We start from the raw sequence: 19550 nt of genomic DNA, 5'->3' as shown, positions 1-19550 counted from the left end.
TTAGCTGCTTTAAAGGGATGGTCCAAGCTGGAGATATCTATATCTCAATAAATAGAGTAAAAGTCACAAAGCAAAATGCTGAAAATTTGATCGAAATTGGATAACAAATAACAAAGTTATTGAATTTTAAAGATTTGCATTATTCCGGTGAAACATTTCTAGGCATGTCTTTATGAATATTCATTTGATGGGCTGATGATTACATATCCCCACTTGTGCTTTTGTATTTTATTATATGAAATTTGGTTTATTTAACATTTTTCTACTAAGAACTAAAACGATTGGATTGACAACTGAGTAAGTGCATTGGTCATTTATTGCCGCAACTTCTTTCATCATAATGGAGACACACCATTTACATATGTATATTAAATATTAAACATTTATGATTTCATGTGATAACATAAGGAAAAGGAAAGTGGAGATGTGACATCAGCCCACCTAATGAATATTCATGACAATGTGCATATAACTGTTTTAACAAAATATTGATAAACTTTAAAATGCAATAACTTTGTTATCTGATTTTGATGAAATTTTCAGCATTTTGTTCTGTGAATTTTACTCTGTTTATTTAGATATAAATATTGTCAGCCCGGACCATCCCTTTAAGTTACCATGAGCACATTTCCTTTCATTCCCCATTCCCCCCTCTACATCTTCCTCTCTCCTCCCTACCCTTGTAGTCTGCAAGCACAGACTCATAAATGACACTTCAACCAATAACAGGTCTAGACTGAAGACTAGAGCCCAAATACTGTCAAATAAGACCAGCCCATAGAGATATATACTAATATATGTATCTCTATGGACCAGCCATAGAACATGGTGAATCTAGTCTCACTACTTCAGACCCTGCATTATGCACTATGCGAATTGTGGAACCAAAGGTCTGTGCCTGCAGACTACCACCCTCCTGTCGCCCTTCACTTTTGTCAATAGTCCTACTCTTTAGAACATTTCTTTCCTTCGCACTGTCCGCCACCTCTGTTCTCTCTCCCATCTCGCGTTAATCTGCCCAACTCCTGTCTCTAGTCAGGAGGAGCACTACAGACCCCCACCCGCTTGAAGACAATGAGAAGGGATAAAAAAGGAAGATTAACCATAAGAGAGATATATAACTATATTCTACCACTGTAATTCATTTGGGGGGAAAAACGGGTTGTATTGCTCCTATCAAAACTCTTGTTCTTGGGGGTTCCCAGTCATGAAAATCCTGGAAAAAATTGTGGTCATGGAAAGTCAGAGAATTTGTGAAAAGTCATGGAATTGTGTTCAAGATCATTTTGGGTGTGGGTGAAACGAAAACGGTACCCTGGTCAGAAACGGCCCATATACTAATGATAATAGATGTACATGTCATGAGTAAGATAGTGGGTGGAACGGATGACTGTGAGGGGAGGTGGAGGCCATCATTAACGTGTCTGATTTTGGAAACCGTGCCGGAAAGGAAGTCATGGAAAGCAGCAATTTAGTCATGGAATTCTGTTTTCAAATTTCTGTGGGAACCCTGGTTCTGTCCCTGAGCATAATATATCTATGTCAACTGCCTCTCTCTCTCTCTCTCTTGGTGGTGGTGATTTTTTTACCTGATTGCTAAGAAAGCATGAATGCTTGTAAGCAAGCAACCAGAGGACCGACGGCTTAAGGTCCCCTCCGAAGGACCTGGTACTGAGGATTAATGCCTTACCAAAGGGCACTAGCGCACCAAGTGGGAATCGAACCCGGGTCACCGGAATACGAGTCCCCCGCTCTACCGAATGAGCTATCGCGCCTCTCTTCCGTTTTGTGTTAACTCTTTGCTCCTGTCTTTACTGGCTACTATCTATCTCTCCCTCTCACTCTTTTCCCTATTTCTCTTCATTGCCACGGGAAGATCATGGACCATACTTCGTAGCAGGGTCCATGGGATGATGATAAACAAAAAGTTCTGAAAAACTGAAATATTTTTCAAAGATATATTTATACCAAAAGTTACGTCATCTGTACAGGTACTGTACTATTCTCTTTCAAAGAGAAATCCAGTTGCTGAATTATCTACAAGATTTTTTTTTGTTTAACAAATAATTTCATGTCTTTTTAATTCATACATGAAATAAAAATCGAAGTTGAAATAAATGAACATATAACCTGAACAATATACCACATGTATAAAGTATAAATAATTTCAGTGTATTCAACAAAAGAAGTCCATTTCAAGTTTCAAGTACATAGTAGATTCCCAAACTGTACATTAATGTACAAAATGTATACAAGACTTCTCTTGAAGATTGTCGATATCGGAAAAAATTGTACAAACGATCCAATTACAAATTGACAAGTCATTTTGCTAGTGATACCTGTGTTCTAGTACTTTTTTTTACACTTTTGTCAGCATACCTAGATGCATAATTCTGCAGTCCTTTCAACCTCCATAATATTGGCCGGGGGGGTGGGGGGGTGTTTCACAAAGATTTAAGTATGACCTTCGAGTCGCACTTAAAAGCCTAGTTGCGTGCATTATAAAAGGCATAACCGCATTGGTCAGATCATGCAAAGAGGACGCGTACTACTGCGTACTGATCAATTAGATTGTGCGTTGTATTTCAGATACATGTCGGCATTTACATGTAAGTGTGATTTAAGTCACACTTAAATCTTTGTGAAACACCCCCCTGAATATTTATCTGCCATTTATGTAACCTCTAAAGTTAAAGGGATTGAGGGCATATGGAGAGGAATCATTTGCAGTGCAACTACACATACCATAATCTCAATCATACAGGAAAAGAAAGTAAAAGTTCTCGATTATTTTTGCCTTCCCCAGAACCCACGTATCTCTCACATAAATTCAGCAGACCCCTCAACTCCATTGATATTGGCCTAAATATTCATCAGTCTTTGTATGCAACATTTCAATACAAAGTAACCGAGGGCATACGAAGAGAACTAATTTGCAGTGAAACTACACATACCACAATACAATAGTCTCAAGCATACAGGAAAATAAATTTTAAGTTCACAATGATTGTTTTTGCCTTCCCCGGAACCCAACTATCCCTTTAAATGTATATACACTGTACTTCCTAACTGACAAGTACTACAGGGTCCCTGTCTTACTAAGAGATACAATTGATCCTATTAATCACACTTAATCACAACTATGGAAACCCAATGACTCCAACATCTAAAATGCATATGTCCCTTCAAAGTGTTTTTTTTAATAAATATGATCATAGTCATGTTTCCATCATCCTTTGACAAATTATCATGTTCCTCTTGTTTCCAAAGGAATGTTTTGTACATTTCTTCTATATAGAATTATTACATTGGTGGATTGCCATAGTTGGGAGTGATCAGATCAATCGCAAGTCTTTGTAAGACAGGGCCTAGGTATATGCTACATTCAAACCAGTGCAACCAACTCCAGGGGCCCATAACACAATGCTTAGCAATGATCGTACATTTTTTAACGATTGATTGCATTAACTACAATGTACATGTACAATCAATCGTGAAAATCAAGCGTACGATTAATCCCTAATCTTTGTGTTACGGGACCCAGATTAACAAAAGCTGATACGCTATTTCCAATGACATACCATAGGTCAGTGTGGAGTTCGTTCCGAAGGTGTGACTCTAGCGGTAGCATATACATGCAGAGGGCACTCACTGCCTGGAGTAGAAGAATGAGACAACAGCTGCCCAACAGTTTCACTCCAGTCCTAACAGCTGCCTCTTACAGCCTATAAACTCATATCGCCTTTTATACTAGACTAAGACGAGATAAAGGAATGGAGGGAAGGGGGGTGGATATATGTGGCAGTCACACTCATACAAACTATTACATTGTTTTTTATGACTTACCATCGATTGATCTATGCTTTTACAGATCAAGGTTTTACGGGATTGGAAGATCTTGACCTTGGCAGTGAAAAGTCAGATCGGTAAGAAATTTTGCATAGGATGGAAGTTGAGACAGCAGTAAACGGTGCTGGTATGCAGGGTTTTTATTTCTTTGGCAAAATTGTTCTTTATATTAGAATTGGCAAATGAGTTGCATGGATTTTGTTTTTGTCATTCCCTTCAAATAAGGGTCTTTAAAGCAAAATCTTTTGCAAAAGGTTGGTGGGAAATCAGAAATCATTTCCAACATTACTTTTTGTGAAAAGATGTCACCCTTAAATTCATTCTTTTATATATATATATTTGTTTTTTATGCTTATGTACTTTATTGTTTTCATGACTCAAAGGTATTCTAGAATTTAGTTTCTGATGAATTTTAGATAGGATAGGATTGATGGCATAGGATCAGAAATTTACATTGCTTGGTACAAATAATGTAAATCATAATTTTCCATTAGGTGTACACAAATTCCTGTAAAATATATTTTTTTGTGCCAACATATAACAAAATGAGCTATGACCCCATGACTCTTACATGTAGTTTGATTGTCTTGACCTTGGTACCAAAAAATGCATAAGACTTGAAAAAAAAAATGTCCTGTCATATCTTCACAGTTGTAAGACTTTGACAGGAAGTGGGGTCAAATCCCCCCCCCCCCCACAATGATCCCCCTTAAGACTCTAATGGCAAACAAGCAAGGACCACGTATGCAGGAATTGCAAAACAAAACAAAGATGTCCACCTCTAGCAGATCCATGTTTGCCTGTATAGGTGTTTCAATAGCTCCATGATGATACACAATGTAAGTACATTGCCCACATGAAATAATGCAGTCATTTCAATGAATTCACATCAACATATAATGTAAACAAGCCTTCAATGTCAGCTTTAGCGTCCGCTGGAATGAATGAAATTGTTCGTCAATGCTCCGGATCCATATCCGCATCGTCGAACTGGCCGGTGTCCATGGCATCGCTGTCGCCTTGATTAGCGATGATCAACTCTACCCCTATTGCAGGATCCTCCCCTTCTTCCCCCTCCTCTCCTTCCTCCTCTTCTTCCTCCTCTTCTTCATCATCTGGAGAAGGAATGATTGACAGTGAACATAAAAAAATCAATTGATCAAAACTGGCTTAATAAGAGAAACAGGTACAAGTACAAGTATGGCAGCCAAAGGCTGAGTAGAACATGTGTGCAATTCAAATATAAAACAAAATAGATACTTTAAATTACATACATGAAGAGGTTTATAACCTATGACAGACTGTACAATATCATATCATAATCTGAGGAAGGAAAATAATGTTTGCAGATGACTGGAAACTAGGAAGCTAAAAGACAAAGAAATATATTTTCCAATTCTTAGCCCATTATATACTTTTTCATAAAGAAAACAGTGCACACACATGTAAGTGCCTAGTAAAACAATTGAGAAAAAATAAAGGTAAAATAGATTGACTTTCCCTAAAAAAATAGGTTTTCATTTTGTGTTGTTCAAATCGAAACTGTTTGAGGACACACACACTCACATGGTTTCAGTAATTCAGTTATAAATTAAAATACACTTTTTGGAGGATTTACCATAACTAATCACATGCTGTCATACTCACCGCATTGGACAAAAGCATTTGCGTCATCTCCATCATCATCTGGGTCTGGATGTAAAGCCTGGCATTCTGACATAGCATCAAACATACTCTGTACTATAAGGAGAAGAAAACAGATAACAACAGGCGATTACACGAATACAGACACTGTCTGATCTAGGAAATAATGCATTCAGGCCGCCGTCTTACAAAGAGTTGCGATTGATTCGATCAATCACAACTATGGACGGCCAGCAACGTCAACATCTAAAAAGCATGTTTGTTAAAAATATTTTCTAACTATGATGCATATTCATGCATTCATTGTTTTCTTGAAAATTCACTGTGTTTCTCTTTGCTTACAAAGGACATTGTACAGATTTCTAGTAAAAAATTATGACACTGATGGATTTCCATAGAGTTATGATTTATTGGATCAATCGTAACTCCTTTTAAGACGGGACCCAGATTGCACACCTTTCATACATGTAATTATTCTGATTTTATCTCGAGCTGCAGTTTCTAGCACTTGAAGCATTCCATCACCATTCATCTCTCCTGAGATAAGCCTCTATTTAGGTTATTCAGAAGTACATGCCAGAACATTTCACTCATAACCACCTAAAAGTTTCCAGATGTATGGCAGTGGTCATTGCATAATTCACCACTGCCTCCTATAGGCCTATGCCTTGCCCGGTGTCTCGCCAGCCCAAAACGGTAAATTACCAATTCGTCTACTGCCAACTTGTCCACTAATCAAATGGTCTACTTCCATTTAATCTAATCAAATGCCATTCCGTCCATCAACATTTCGTCTACCAACCATTTGGTCTGATTATCACTTCGTCTAATCATTTTGCCTATGACCATTTTATCTCATAACCAGTTGGTCTAATATCCATTTTATTTTCATTCATTTTGCACAATTAACACTTAGTCCAATTAGACCGAATGGTATATGGACTAAATGGCTATTGGACCAAATGGTTGTTAAACAAAATGGTGATTGGACAAAATGGCAGTAAGACTATGTGGATAGCGGACGACCTGATGGTAGACCAAATGATAGTAGACAAGTTAGCAAATGGATGAATTGGCATTCGACAAATTTGAAATAAACCTCCAAAACGAAACATTTTCTTTTCCCCCATTTTTTAATGGGGGGAAAGTTGTTTTAGGCACGTTACTTTCTTGTCCCTTTTTTTTACCTGTGATCATTATCCATAACAGTAGCCCTGTACTTTTTCCTACCAAAACAAGTAACTTTAACCTCGGACATATGTAAATGCAGTGGCACTTCCCTTTGTTTTCATATCAAATAAAGATGACATAGCATAAGAGGGGGAAAATGTGATGACTGGTCCTAAAACAAAGATATTCCATGATAGCTCAATTCCAACAGCAGTTGATAAATACTCCAAGCACTCTTTATCATATGCATGTAATATCAAGTTCTGCAGGACAGTACTGATGAAAAAAATGTTGATGAAAGCTTGCAGTCTATTAAAGCACTCAACAAGGCATTAAGGTGACAAAGAACGGATTAAGGGATTAAATTCAAGGTCATATACTATGAAAGAGTCTGAAGACATCGTGCAGTTAATTAGTACATGTACATCCTGTTCATTTTACTTTTCAAACCATCAAATGCCCACAATAGAATACAAAATGTTACCAATACCATGAAACCTCTACATTAAATACCCAACATACATTTAGAAGAACTTAATATTGTATCAAAGTTATGGATGATCAAAATGAGAGGGTTGCAAAAACTAAACATATGTGGGGGGGGGGGGGGGTTAAAATACAATCTTTAAGCCCTATTGTTTTTTAGTGCCTCTACATCAGAACATCCTTGTAGTTTGCAGGGCTGATAGACCTACATGAAGTTTTGTTTAGGCAAACAATTAATTTTGTATTTTTGAAAGCTACTTTACACAACTTACAATGTACTGCCTAAATCTATTCCATTGGATCAGATTTAACATGGCAGTAAATGAGGATTTTATAGGATGAGGATTTTGTCAGTGTGACCTTGACCTTTTGACCTCAAAACCAATAGGCTTCCTGGGATTCATGCTAGTATCAAACACACAAAATTATATGAACCTAGGTTAAGTCAAACTAAAGTTATCACATTAAAAATGAAAAGTTAACGGACAGACAGGCGGACGGATAGACACCGTGTGATACCATACATTGTACGTCCCGTCTACCACGGGCGTAAAAAAATGCCTCCATATTAAACTCCAGGATGATTTCTAAAAGTAACGAGTCCCTCGATTAGATTAGAATATTGTGTTGGCGTGGATGTTTCCATTGGATGGTTAAGTTACCAAAATTGAAAGTAGGGAGTTTTCGCTCAGCGAAATACAAAGGATTCAAGACAAGATAACAGTAAATGTATTGTCAAATGCCTGCCAAATGACAAAAAAATAAGTCTTTGCCAAAAGTTGGTGAACAGTAGTTTAATATTTGATGCTTGAAAATCATACATTTGCATTTTTTTTTTTGGGGGGGGGGGTCAGCTCTGAATCAAGGATTAAACTACTGTTTCAGTTTACCAACTTTCAACAAATACTTCTTGACTGTTCTTTGTCGCTTGGCAGACAATTGACAACACCTTCTGCACTCTGTTCTTAATCCTCCGTGCTTCGCCAAGTAGAAAGATCTACTCTGGAAAAGGTTCCTTCTCTTATTAACTTACACACTGTTTTATCCTGAGGAACAAGTCTGATCTCTCGGACTTCATTCCCCTCTTCCTCCTGGAAGCCGTCATCGCTGTTGTCATCTTGAGGTGCATCTCCTCCTTGGCCCGGGACATCTCTGAGCTCGGTCATCACATCGGAGTCGATCATGAGGTAGAGGCACTCGTGTGGGAATGACGACAGGTCTCTCGATATAGCATGGACCGTGATGGCACGGTAAGGAACATTGAAGCCTTGTCCACTTGGGTTAATCCATGATACATGGCTGCAGGGAGAAAAAAATTCAGAGTAGAGTTTGTGACAAACCTTGTCTATTATTAAGATGAAATACCATGAAATTCTTGCTAGTTAGTACATGTATAGGGATGGAATTAACCTGTTTTTCATGATTGTTTTGATGAAGTAATACGCCATCATCTTCATTCACAATATTAAATTACAGCCCATCTGAAGCTCTGGTTAAGGGTCCACACTTGGGAATCCTTTAAGATTTGCATGGTAGAACAGATACATAGGCTACCATTGGGCTCGGCAAGCTCGGAAAAAAACCCTGGATTGAATCTAGACCCATATTACATGTACAGTACATAATGCAGCAGCTAGCTGTGCGTGCCTAACGTTAGATTCTTAGGGCCCGTCTTACAAAGAGTTGCGATTGATGGGAGACAATCTCCCATATTGGAGACTTGCTTTGCAAAAGAACAAAAGAAACAAACACCAACAAAAGCGTAATTTTTTCCACCCAAAAATTTGTCTCATTGAGGTCAGAAGCCCATTTGTTTTGTGTGGATGACAACAAAAATCCTTATCAAAACAAAAGTAGATGGTAAATTTTCAAAGTAGACGGTGAAAAGGGGTAATTTTTCATGAGGAATCTGCTTATCACATTTCTATTTGCTGCCAAGTGAATCCTTTTGCAGCAAATGTAAACAAAGGAAATTGGTCTCCCAAACTGGAGACTGCACTGATATGGGAGTCTCCCATAATTGGCCGTGCGCCTCTACTGATCTAGATCTGTTAAAATATTAATGACTGTATCTAAGCTTGTAACCGATTTTGCAATCGGCAATCACTTGCCGATCTTCGATCATGCCCCTTGAAGGAAAAAATCGAAAATAAAAAATCGGCGTAGATCTGGTTACAGTGCGTGATCGCTCAGAACATATTTCAAGATTGTTTTTGAGGTGCTAGCTATTTTGAGGTGCTAGCTATTTAGAGGTCGCATTATTCAGGGAGAAAGACGCGGTATTATCTATGGCGATGTTTAAGAGGATAAATATCTTCTCTTCCAACTCATGGTGATAGCGGATGCCGCCGTGAACTTTGAAAGGTCGTATTACCGACGGAGCTCACTGCGCTACTCTCTTACATCGTTTATGATTATATACATTTTATTTTCAACCTCGTGGTGATAGCGGATGCCGCCGTGAACTTTGAAAGGTCGTATTACCGACGGAGCTCACTGCGCTACTCTCTTACCCCCTTTATAATGATATAAATCTTCTCTTCAACCTCGTGGTGATAGCGGACCCCGCCATAAACTTTTAAAGACTGTACTATTGACGGAGCTTATTACGTTACTCTCTTACATCGTTTGTGATGATATACATTTTATTTTCAACCTCGTGGTGATAGCGGACCCCGCCGTGAACTTTTAAAGATCGTGCTACTGACGGAGCTCATTGCGTTACTCTTTTACATCGTTTATAAAGATATAAATCTTCTCTTCAACCTCGTGGTGATAGCGGACCCCGCCATAAACTTTTAAAGACTGTACTATTGACGGAGCTTATTACGTTACTCTCTTACATCGTTTATGATGATATACATTTTATTTTCAACCTCGTGGTGATAGCGGACCCCGCCGTGAACTTTTAAAGATCGTGCTACTGACGGAGCTCATTGCGTTACTCTCTTACATCGTTTATAAAGATATAAATCTTCTCTTCAACCTCGTGGTGATAGCGGACCCGCCATAAACTTTTAAAGACTGTACTATTGACGGAGCTTATTGCGTTGCTCTCTTACATCGTTTATGATGATATTCATTTTATTTTCAACCTCGTGGTGATAGCGGAAGCCGCCGTGAACTTTGAAAGGTCGTATTACCGATGGAGCTCACTGCGCTACTCTCTAACCCAGTTTACAATGATATAAATCTTCTCTTCAACCTCGTGGTGATAGCGGACCCCGCCATAAACTTTTAAAGACTGTACTATTGACGGAGCTTATTGCGTTACTCTCTTACATCGTTTATGATGAAATACATTTTATTTTCAACCTCGTGGTGATAGCGGATGCCGCCGTGAACTTTGAAAGGTCGTATTACCGACGGAGCTCACTGCGTTACTCTCTTACATCGTTTATGATGATATGCATTTTATTTTCAACCTCGTGGTGATAGCGGACCCCGCCGTCAACTTTGAAAGGTCGTATTACCGACGGAGCTCACTGCGCTACTCTCTAACCCCGTTTATGATGATATACATTTTATTTTCAACCTCGTGGTGATAGCGGACCCCGCCGTGAACTTTGAAAGGTCGTATTACCGACGGAGCTCACTGCGCTACTCTCTAACCCCGTTTATAATGATATAAATCTTCTCTTCAACCTCGTGGTGATAGCGGACCCCGCCATAAACTTTTAAAGACTGTACTATTGACGGAGCTTATTGCGTTACTCTCTTACATCGTTTATGATGATATACATTTTATTTTCAACCTCGTGGTGATAGCGGATGCCGCCGTGAACTTTGAAAGGTCGTATTACCGACGGAGCTCACTGCGTTACTCTCTTACATCGTTTATGATGATATACATTTTATTTTCAACCTCGTGGTGATAGCGGACCCCGCCGTGAACTTTGAAAGGTCGTATTACCGACGGAGCTCACTGCGCTACTCTCTAACCCCGTTTATGATGATATACATTTTATTTTCAACCTCGTGGTGATAGCGGACCCCGCCGTGAACTTTGAAAGGTCGTATTACCGACAAAGCTCACTGCGCTACTCTCTAACCCCGTTTATAATGATATAAATCTTCTCTTCAACCTCGTGGTGATAGCGGACCCCGCCATAAACTTTTAAAGACTGTACTATTGACGGAGCTTATTACGTTACTCTCTTACATCGTTTATGATGATATACATTTTATTTTCAACCTCGTGGTGATAGCGGACCCCGCCGTGAACTTTTAAAGATCGTGCTACTGACGGAGCTCATTGCGTTACTCTCTTACATCGTTTATAAAGATATAAATCTTCTCTTCAACCTCGTGGTGATAGCGGACCCGCCATAAACTTTTAAAGACTGTACTATTGACGGAGCTTATTGCGTTGCTCTCTTACATCGTTTATGATGATATTCATTTTATTTTCAACCTCGTGGTGATAGCGGAAGCCGCCGTGAACTTTGAAAGGTCGTATTACCGATGGAGCTCACTGCGCTACTCTCTAACCCAGTTTACAATGATATAAATCTTCTCTTCAACCTCGTGGTGATAGCGGACCCCGCCATAAACTTTTAAAGACTGTACTATTGACGGAGCTTATTGCGTTACTCTCTTACATCGTTTATGATGAAATACATTTTATTTTCAACCTCGTGGTGATAGCGGATGCCGCCGTGAACTTTGAAAGGTCGTATTACCGACGGAGCTCACTGCGTTACTCTCTTACATCGTTTATGATGATATGCATTTTATTTTCAACCTCGTGGTGATAGCGGACCCCGCCGTCAACTTTGAAAGGTCGTATTACCGACGGAGCTCACTGCGCTACTCTCTAACCCCGTTTATGATGATATACATTTTATTTTCAACCTCGTGGTGATAGCGGACCCCGCCGTGAACTTTGAAAGGTCGTATTACCGACGGAGCTCACTGCGCTACTCTCTAACCCCGTTTATAATGATATAAATCTTCTCTTCAACCTCGTGGTGATAGCGGACCCCGCCATAAACTTTTAAAGACTGTACTATTGACGGAGCTTATTGCGTTACTCTCTTACATCGTTTATGATGATATACATTTTATTTTCAACCTCGTGGTGATAGCGGATGCCGCCGTGAACTTTGAAAGGTCGTATTACCGACGGAGCTCACTGCGTTACTCTCTTACATCGTTTATGATGATATACATTTTATTTTCAACCTCGTGGTGATAGCGGACCCCGCCGTGAACTTTGAAAGGTCGTATTACCGACGGAGCTCACTGCGCTACTCTCTAACCCCGTTTATGATGATATACATTTTATTTTCAACCTCGTGGTGATAGCGGACCCCGCCGTGAACTTTGAAAGGTCGTATTACCGACAAAGCTCACTGCGCTACTCTCTAACCCCGTTTATAATGATATAAATCTTCTCTTCAACCTCGTGGTGATAGCGGACCCCGCCATAAACTTTTAAAGACTGTACTATTGACGGAGCTTATTGCGTTACTCTCTTACATCGTTTATGATGATATACATTTTATTTTCAACCTCGTGGTGATAGCGGATGCCGCCGTGAACTTTGAAAGGTCGTATTACCGACGGAGCTCACTGCGTTACTCTCTTACATCGTTTATGATGATATACATTTTATTTTCAACCTCGTGGTGATAGCGGACCCCGCCGTGAACTTTGTAAAGGTCGTATTACCGACGGAGCTCACTGTGCTACTCTCTAACCCCGTTTATGATGATATACATTTTATTTTCAACCTCGTGGTGATAGCGGACCCCGCCGTGAACTTTGAAAGGTCGTATTACCGACGGAGCTCACTGCGCTACTCTCTAACCCCGTTTATAATGATATAAATCTTCTCTTCAACCTCGTGGTGATAGCGGACCCCGCCATAAACTTTTAAAGACTGTACTATTGACGGAGCTTATTGCGTTACTCTCTTACATCGTTTATGATGATATACATTTTATTTTCAACCTCGTGGTGATAGCGGACCCCGCCGTGAACTTTTAAAGATCGTGCTACTGACGGAGCTCATTGCGTTACTCTCTTACATCGTTTATGATGATATTCATTTTATATTATCAACCTCGTGGTGATAGCTGACCCCGCCATAAACTTTTAAAGACTGTACTATTGACGGAGCTTATTGCGTTGCTCTCTTACATCGTTTATGATGATATACATTTTATTTTTAATCTCGTGGTGATAGCGGATGCCGCCTTGAACTAGTGCTGTAGCCGAACCGCCGAACCGAACGGTAGTTCGCCGAACATGGCACTTCCGAACCGAACAGAACCGAACCGAACACTAAGACTTGGTTCGGAAGTTCGGCAAAAAAAAAAAAAAACGGCTTTCAGCTAATAAATTTATACATGTAAGTTTACACCCTTTCTAATCATTATATTTGCGCATTCTCTAATCTTCTTTGCAATTGTATGTTGGAAGTATGCGCTTATTTTGCGGTTACTAGATTTTGTTTTCATTTTCATGTTGACATTGTGGTTTTTACGGCCCTGATTAAGAAAGGAGATCCGATGAATGATGTTGCGCGAGCTTGCGCTATAATCATTTTACTGGCTTTCATCATCTCTCGCTCTGTGGCCGAATCGCCGAAGCATGGTAAAGAAAACCAAAACTGTATGAGTGTTCATTGGTTAAATCTAATTATTTAAATATTGTTGTTTTTAGGTGGCGAACAAGATTCTTGTTTGAAAATCTTCAAAGTATTTTGAATGAACGAGCTCAATAAACTGAAAGTGAAAGATGAAGTACCATTAATATTACGAATTACGATACGTGATGAAGATCGTAACTCGTGTATTGTTGCGGCGGAGAATAAAGATCTGATTGAGGTGATTAACATTATTATTGAGGTGTCGGCTCGCTACTGTCTAGTTTTCATGATTCTAGAGAGAAGTAAAGAGTTTTGAAAACGAGAGATCCAGTGAAAGTGGGAAATAAAGTGAGTGACTGTTAGAGATGGAAAGGAGAGACGCAAAACAAATAATATAGAAATGAGATGAGGTGAAGTTATCTTTTTTATTATTAACAATCAGATGAAAATAAAAATCAAACACTCATGAATGATTACGGTATAGCATATAGCAAGATCCCCTTCCCCTCGTTGAAAAGTTGAATGAAGATAAAGCGGAAACAGTCATCTCTTGGGGGAAAATGACCCCCAATCTTTACTTTTTTCCCTTTCTTATCAACTTCTCAAATTAACCATAAACAATTCGATGATCACTCTACTCCCCCTGTCCCATTACAGTCGTAAAACTTTGCATCCCACTTTGTCTGTATGTTCATGGTCGAATGAAATCTGACCAATAAAATCATAGAAATCTCGGCAATTGCTTTTCAATCGGTGAGCTGAGTTTCGCGGGTGACAAAGCACGTGGCTGTATGTACCAATGCGACAATCAGCGACATGCGATTGGTGGTTTAGTTCACCCATCGAGCCAATTAGCGAAAGGCGCATTACATAAGCACGCTTTCTTCGACACGCCCCTGGCCCTACTATGCCTGCAGTTCAGTGCACTGGCGCTGGCCGCCTCGTATGTGATGCAATGGCCAATCACGTTTGGCCGGACTGTAAATATAAATATTCATGAGCTCAGAGTCCCGCTACAAGGGGACTGCATGCGCTGGCCTAACTGGTACCGGTACGAGTGCGAGCGTAGTTAATTTGGCAAGTATCCAAAGCGTGGTCCAGGTATGGACGACGAGGAAGAGTCGCCATTTTAGAACTGTGAGTTACCCAATAAATCTGTCATCAGATAATCAAATTCGAGATAACAGTTGATTCGTTGAGCGCTATAACTTTCATAGTTTCATGTCAGCAAGATAGAGATAAAATGGTTTGATGTGACAGAGGACACGCGAGCACATGCAGTCAATCAAGTACAAATTGTCTACCGAAACGCTACGTATACCTGAATGAACTATAACTTTTATCAGTCTATCATTACCGAACCCCGAACCGAACCAATGTTCGGCAATTTTCTGCCGAACCTTGCCGAACCGAACCGAACCCGAACATGGCGCCTGACTTGCAGCACTACCTTGAACTTTGAAAGGTCGTATTACCGACGGAGCTCACTGCGCTACTCTCTTACCCCCTTTTTTGATGATAGACATCTTCTCCGTGAACTTCAAATTGATTTGAAAACGCTAGCTACCCAAAACATTTTAATAACATTTCAAATCATCGTGCGTGCTTGCGTCTTCTACTTCATTTTAATTGCACTTGCGACTTTAAGATGATGCGTCGTAAGAGATCATTCCAATAATTCTAAATCGCTAGCACCTAAAAATACTTCTAAAAGATGTCCCGCCGATCGTTCATTAACCTCTGATCTATGAGAAATATTTTCATTTTATTTTCCTTTGCGCCTTTGCTCGGAAGATGCGTCTTTCGTTTATCTTTCTAATAAAAATCACTCGGTTTATTTTAAAGCAATAACACCTCAAAACCCCTGGCTTTAAAACATGTTCCAAACGATCGCGCATGTTGGCGACTTCCATTCCAATGCATTCGTCTTTGTGACTTTGTCAGGAAGATGCGCGCGACCGCGAACAACATTTTGATGTCATTATTCCTTTGTTTTTAAACATCGCCGATTCGATTTTCGATTCGATTTCGATTTTAGAAGCTTAACTGCCGATCCGATTTTCGATCTGATTTTTGATCCGATTTACAACATTAACTGTATCAGACCTAGACCAAAAGCTTCTGTCTCTGTTATTGGTTGTTCCGCTGAACTCCGTTGGCTCCACTCGACAATTACAGAGACCGAAGTTCTAACCCGATCTGTACAGGGACTTGATCTCTGTATGTTTATGTATGAAGTTCGGATGAACCAGTGAAAATGGCGTTGCGCGACAGCCAAAGTCACTGGTTTTTTCCTTTTGAAGTTTATTTTTCCCCGTTTTGGTGCATGCCATTTCAGGCCAAAACGGAATACATGTACTTTAATTTAGTCCAGTTCTTTTTATATATTTTTATGAAATAAAGACAAGAATCGATGAGTCCCGGCATCGGAGGGATCACAGGCTTCACAGCTGGATTTTGCATTGTTAACCCCCTAATGGCGGCTGCACGATCGCGAGCCGTCTGTGTACGAGAATTAAAAAAAAATTAAAAATGTTAAAAAACTCCGCGAAACAGACTGCTGCCAGCTGTCTATATCAGTCCTACCTCGAGCGAAGTTCATGCAGGCTCCACTCCACTTCACATCCTCACACATATAAATAATTCGCTGCCGGTTTCAAAACATCGCATGCGCGAGGGTCCGAGCTTGGACCGGACCCGGCACCTCGCACATACAATGTATCGCATCCGCATGCGATGTTTTGAAATTGGCAGCGAATTATTTATGTGTGAGGAACTTCATGTTGGCTCTAAACTAAATCACCAATTTTGAGACTGATAGAAGCATGGAAAAGAAGTGAAACTTAGTGTAAAGTAAGAATATTATTATTAGTTTTATTGTTTTTATTAAATATCGTGATGTTGCATGAATTTTATATTTCCCCCCCATAAAACCCCACCTTTCATGTCCTTTGTCACTCGGAATATCAGATCGAGTTCACGGTCTCGAAGTTCGGGTTGGTGGAGCGTAGTGTAGCGGTAGTGGACTCTGTGGAGTGGAGCCTGCACGAACTTCGGGTTGGTGGAGCGTAGACGTACATGCATGTAGTGACTAGTGACTGTAGCTAGCGCCAGTAGCGGTAGTGAAGTGGAGCCTGCACTGCAGGCTGCACGAACTTCGCTCGATCGTATCAGACCACATGCATCAGTAGGCCTACCGAATTTGGAGCCCATTATCCAGCCTTTCACAAGCTTCATTCTCTCTCATTAGCCGACCCCCTGGCAAAAATAATCCGGAACGACCAGGCCATGCTGCATGCATGCATGTCGGGCGCGGCGCTTGCTGCAGGATCAGGAATAAATCCCAGCGCAATTTGTACCGGGTCCAGGCCGACTCTTCCCCGATCATGACGGCTAGAGTTTCGTCTAAATGGAGTCTCTGATCATGCCCGACAGGCGCGGCGCAGCGCGCACGCCTTATTACTTAGTTTTTTTTACCTTTCAGCTATGTATAATGTCCCCTTAGACAAGTCTTGTTTCTCCACGAAAGCAATGGTGTCATCTTTCTGCCACCTCACTGATGACTGTGGAGGTTGAATTGAAGCGATAAATCCCATCATTATTTCCCTTCTTTTTTTTCAAGACACCCGCGTGATGGCGATATCTTCATCGAATCGACTAAATTTCGTTGGGTTCATTCGACAGAGATGGCGCTGTGCCAAATAAGGTCCATGGCCATGGTTCAACATCGACCGTTCAATTCAATTTTTATTTTGGGGGTTTTCGGAAAAAAATGTAGATTTTTCATTGAAAGACTGTTTTGTGTGTGTGTCAGATATTAAAAGGTAAATTATTAGAGGCTTATTTTTTTATAAAACGTATGGATTTTTTTTTATAAAACGTATAGGACGTATAAAAGGCATAGGGGAGGGGTAAGGTACCGAAGAGGAGAAAAAATACCGAGGAGAAAAGGGGAGAGAAATGAATGAAGAAGAGAGAATAGTATGAAAATTAGAAGTCGTAGACACAAACTCGTCTCTATTTACCCATATAACTAAAAATGTCTCTAGAGAAAAGTATAGCCTAGGCTAGTAGAAATGAACGACAAGTGCCCATCATTAGCTTTCGATCAACTCACACTAGTCTTCCGCTGAGAGAACCCCGATCGATCTATTAAGTCATTTTTTTTAGTGAAAAATCTTTAAACATGGGGTATTGTATTGGGGTATCAGTTTGAGCTTGAAAATCTGTAAAGGATAAGCCCACCCCAACAAAAAGATGGTTTGAATAAAAAGAGAAAAATCAAACAGGTATAACAAATAAATTTTCATCAAATTCGGATGTAAAATAAGAAAGTTATAACATTTTTAAGTTTTGCTTAATTTCACGTAATAGTTATTCACATACTGGTCGGCATGCAAATGAGGGTACTGATGACCCCGGGCTGATGGCATCCACTCTTTTGTATTTCATTACATGGAATATGAAATATTCTAATTTTCTTCTCGTTGTCATGTGAAACAAAGTTTTATTCCTCCCTGAACATGACTGAGTAATTATCATTAACATTTTGTGATTCTATAACTATAGTAGGCCTATCAAGAGGGTCATTATTGTCAAATCTGCAAAAATTTAAATAGTTATTTTAAACAATAAAAAACAAAAGAAATAGTGAGTCAGGAACATCATCGACTCTCTCATTTGCATTTTAATGAGTTATTTATACAACTGTTTTGTGAAAAATATACGCGAAACTTTAAAGTGTCATAACTTTTTTATTTTATATCCGATCATTTGATGGAATTTTCAGTGTTATGCTTTTTTTATTTTTCTCTTCAAATTAACTTGTTTTTTCCTAGGTGAACTAGACCTTTAAACATACCTTGTAAATGATTTTGTCTTTTCGTAAATTTAACCCATTTAAGTCATTTTTTCCCAGTTTTCCAACAAACTTCAATTTTTGCGTCCGTCAGTAAACAATTTTTTTTTTAAAGTTACACATGCCATTACAAACGACTAGAACACAACATGGGTCTCTTTTAGGAAGAAAATCCGTAATAATAATGGGTACCCCCTTTCACAAAAAATAATTGAAAATAGGCACGAGTTTCAATTAAGGCTTCATCTGTACAACCCCTCCGGACCGATAAATCGTTGATTTGGCTCAACAGGTTGTGGAGGCTGAAAAAATACAATTATTTACTTTTTTCATATTTTTTTTCTTTATTTTATTTTGCCGGATCTCGTGATTATGAATTTTAACTATCAGTATCTTTAAAACCCCAACCTGAGAAACCAATTAATTGAATGCTTTATAAACATGATTTTGTACTCCATTTTTTTTCAGCCTCCACTTTCTTTTTCAATAAACGTATTTATTATTATTATCATCATCTCATTGGGATTTTTTTATTTTTTTAAATATACATATCTTCATTGAGCATTGAGAGTCAAATTAAGAGAATATGCAAATGATATGTTATACCAACCTGAATACAGACCGTGATCTTTTCTCCTCTGTCAGGTAATTTTATTTTACATAAATATGATTGATTTTTTTTTATAGATATGTATGTCCTTTTTTCTTTTCCTTATTTTTCTTTTATCTTTTTTCCTTCTATTCTCCTCTTCGTGTTGTTATTGTTGTTGTTCTACGTGTTCTTTTTCTTCCTTTCCTCCTCAATTCTTCTTCCGTAATTCTTCTCCTCCTCCTCCTTCTTCTTCTTCTTCTTAATTTCTTCTTCTTCCGTTCTTCTTCTTCTTCTCTTCTTTATATATTTTTCTTGTATATATCATCTCTATATCTTATTCATTGCTTAAAGTGAAT

The 19550-nt window shown here is 39.2% G+C and overlaps 1 protein-coding gene across 1 annotated transcript; it reads right to left on the bottom strand.

Moving 5' to 3' along the window:
- Positions 1–1944: 1944 nt before the first annotated feature.
- On the bottom strand, positions 1945–17432 carry LOC129278706 (methylosome subunit pICln-like). Its single transcript, XM_064111012.1, has 4 exons — positions 17222–17432; positions 8183–8448; positions 5497–5589; positions 1945–4964 (listed from the first exon to the last, which is right to left on the bottom strand). The coding sequence occupies exons 1-4, from the start codon at positions 17341–17343 to the stop codon at positions 4807–4809; spliced, it is 639 nt and encodes a 212-aa protein (XP_063967082.1). The 5' UTR covers positions 17344–17432; the 3' UTR covers positions 1945–4806.
- Between the last annotated feature and the right edge of the window lie 2118 nt (positions 17433–19550).

Source organism: Lytechinus pictus, chromosome 16 (assembly GCF_037042905.1).
Source record: "Lytechinus pictus isolate F3 Inbred chromosome 16, Lp3.0, whole genome shotgun sequence".
Classification (NCBI taxonomy): Eukaryota; Metazoa; Echinodermata; class Echinoidea; order Temnopleuroida; family Toxopneustidae; genus Lytechinus; species Lytechinus pictus.
This window is presented reverse-complemented; position numbering and strand designations above follow the sequence as displayed.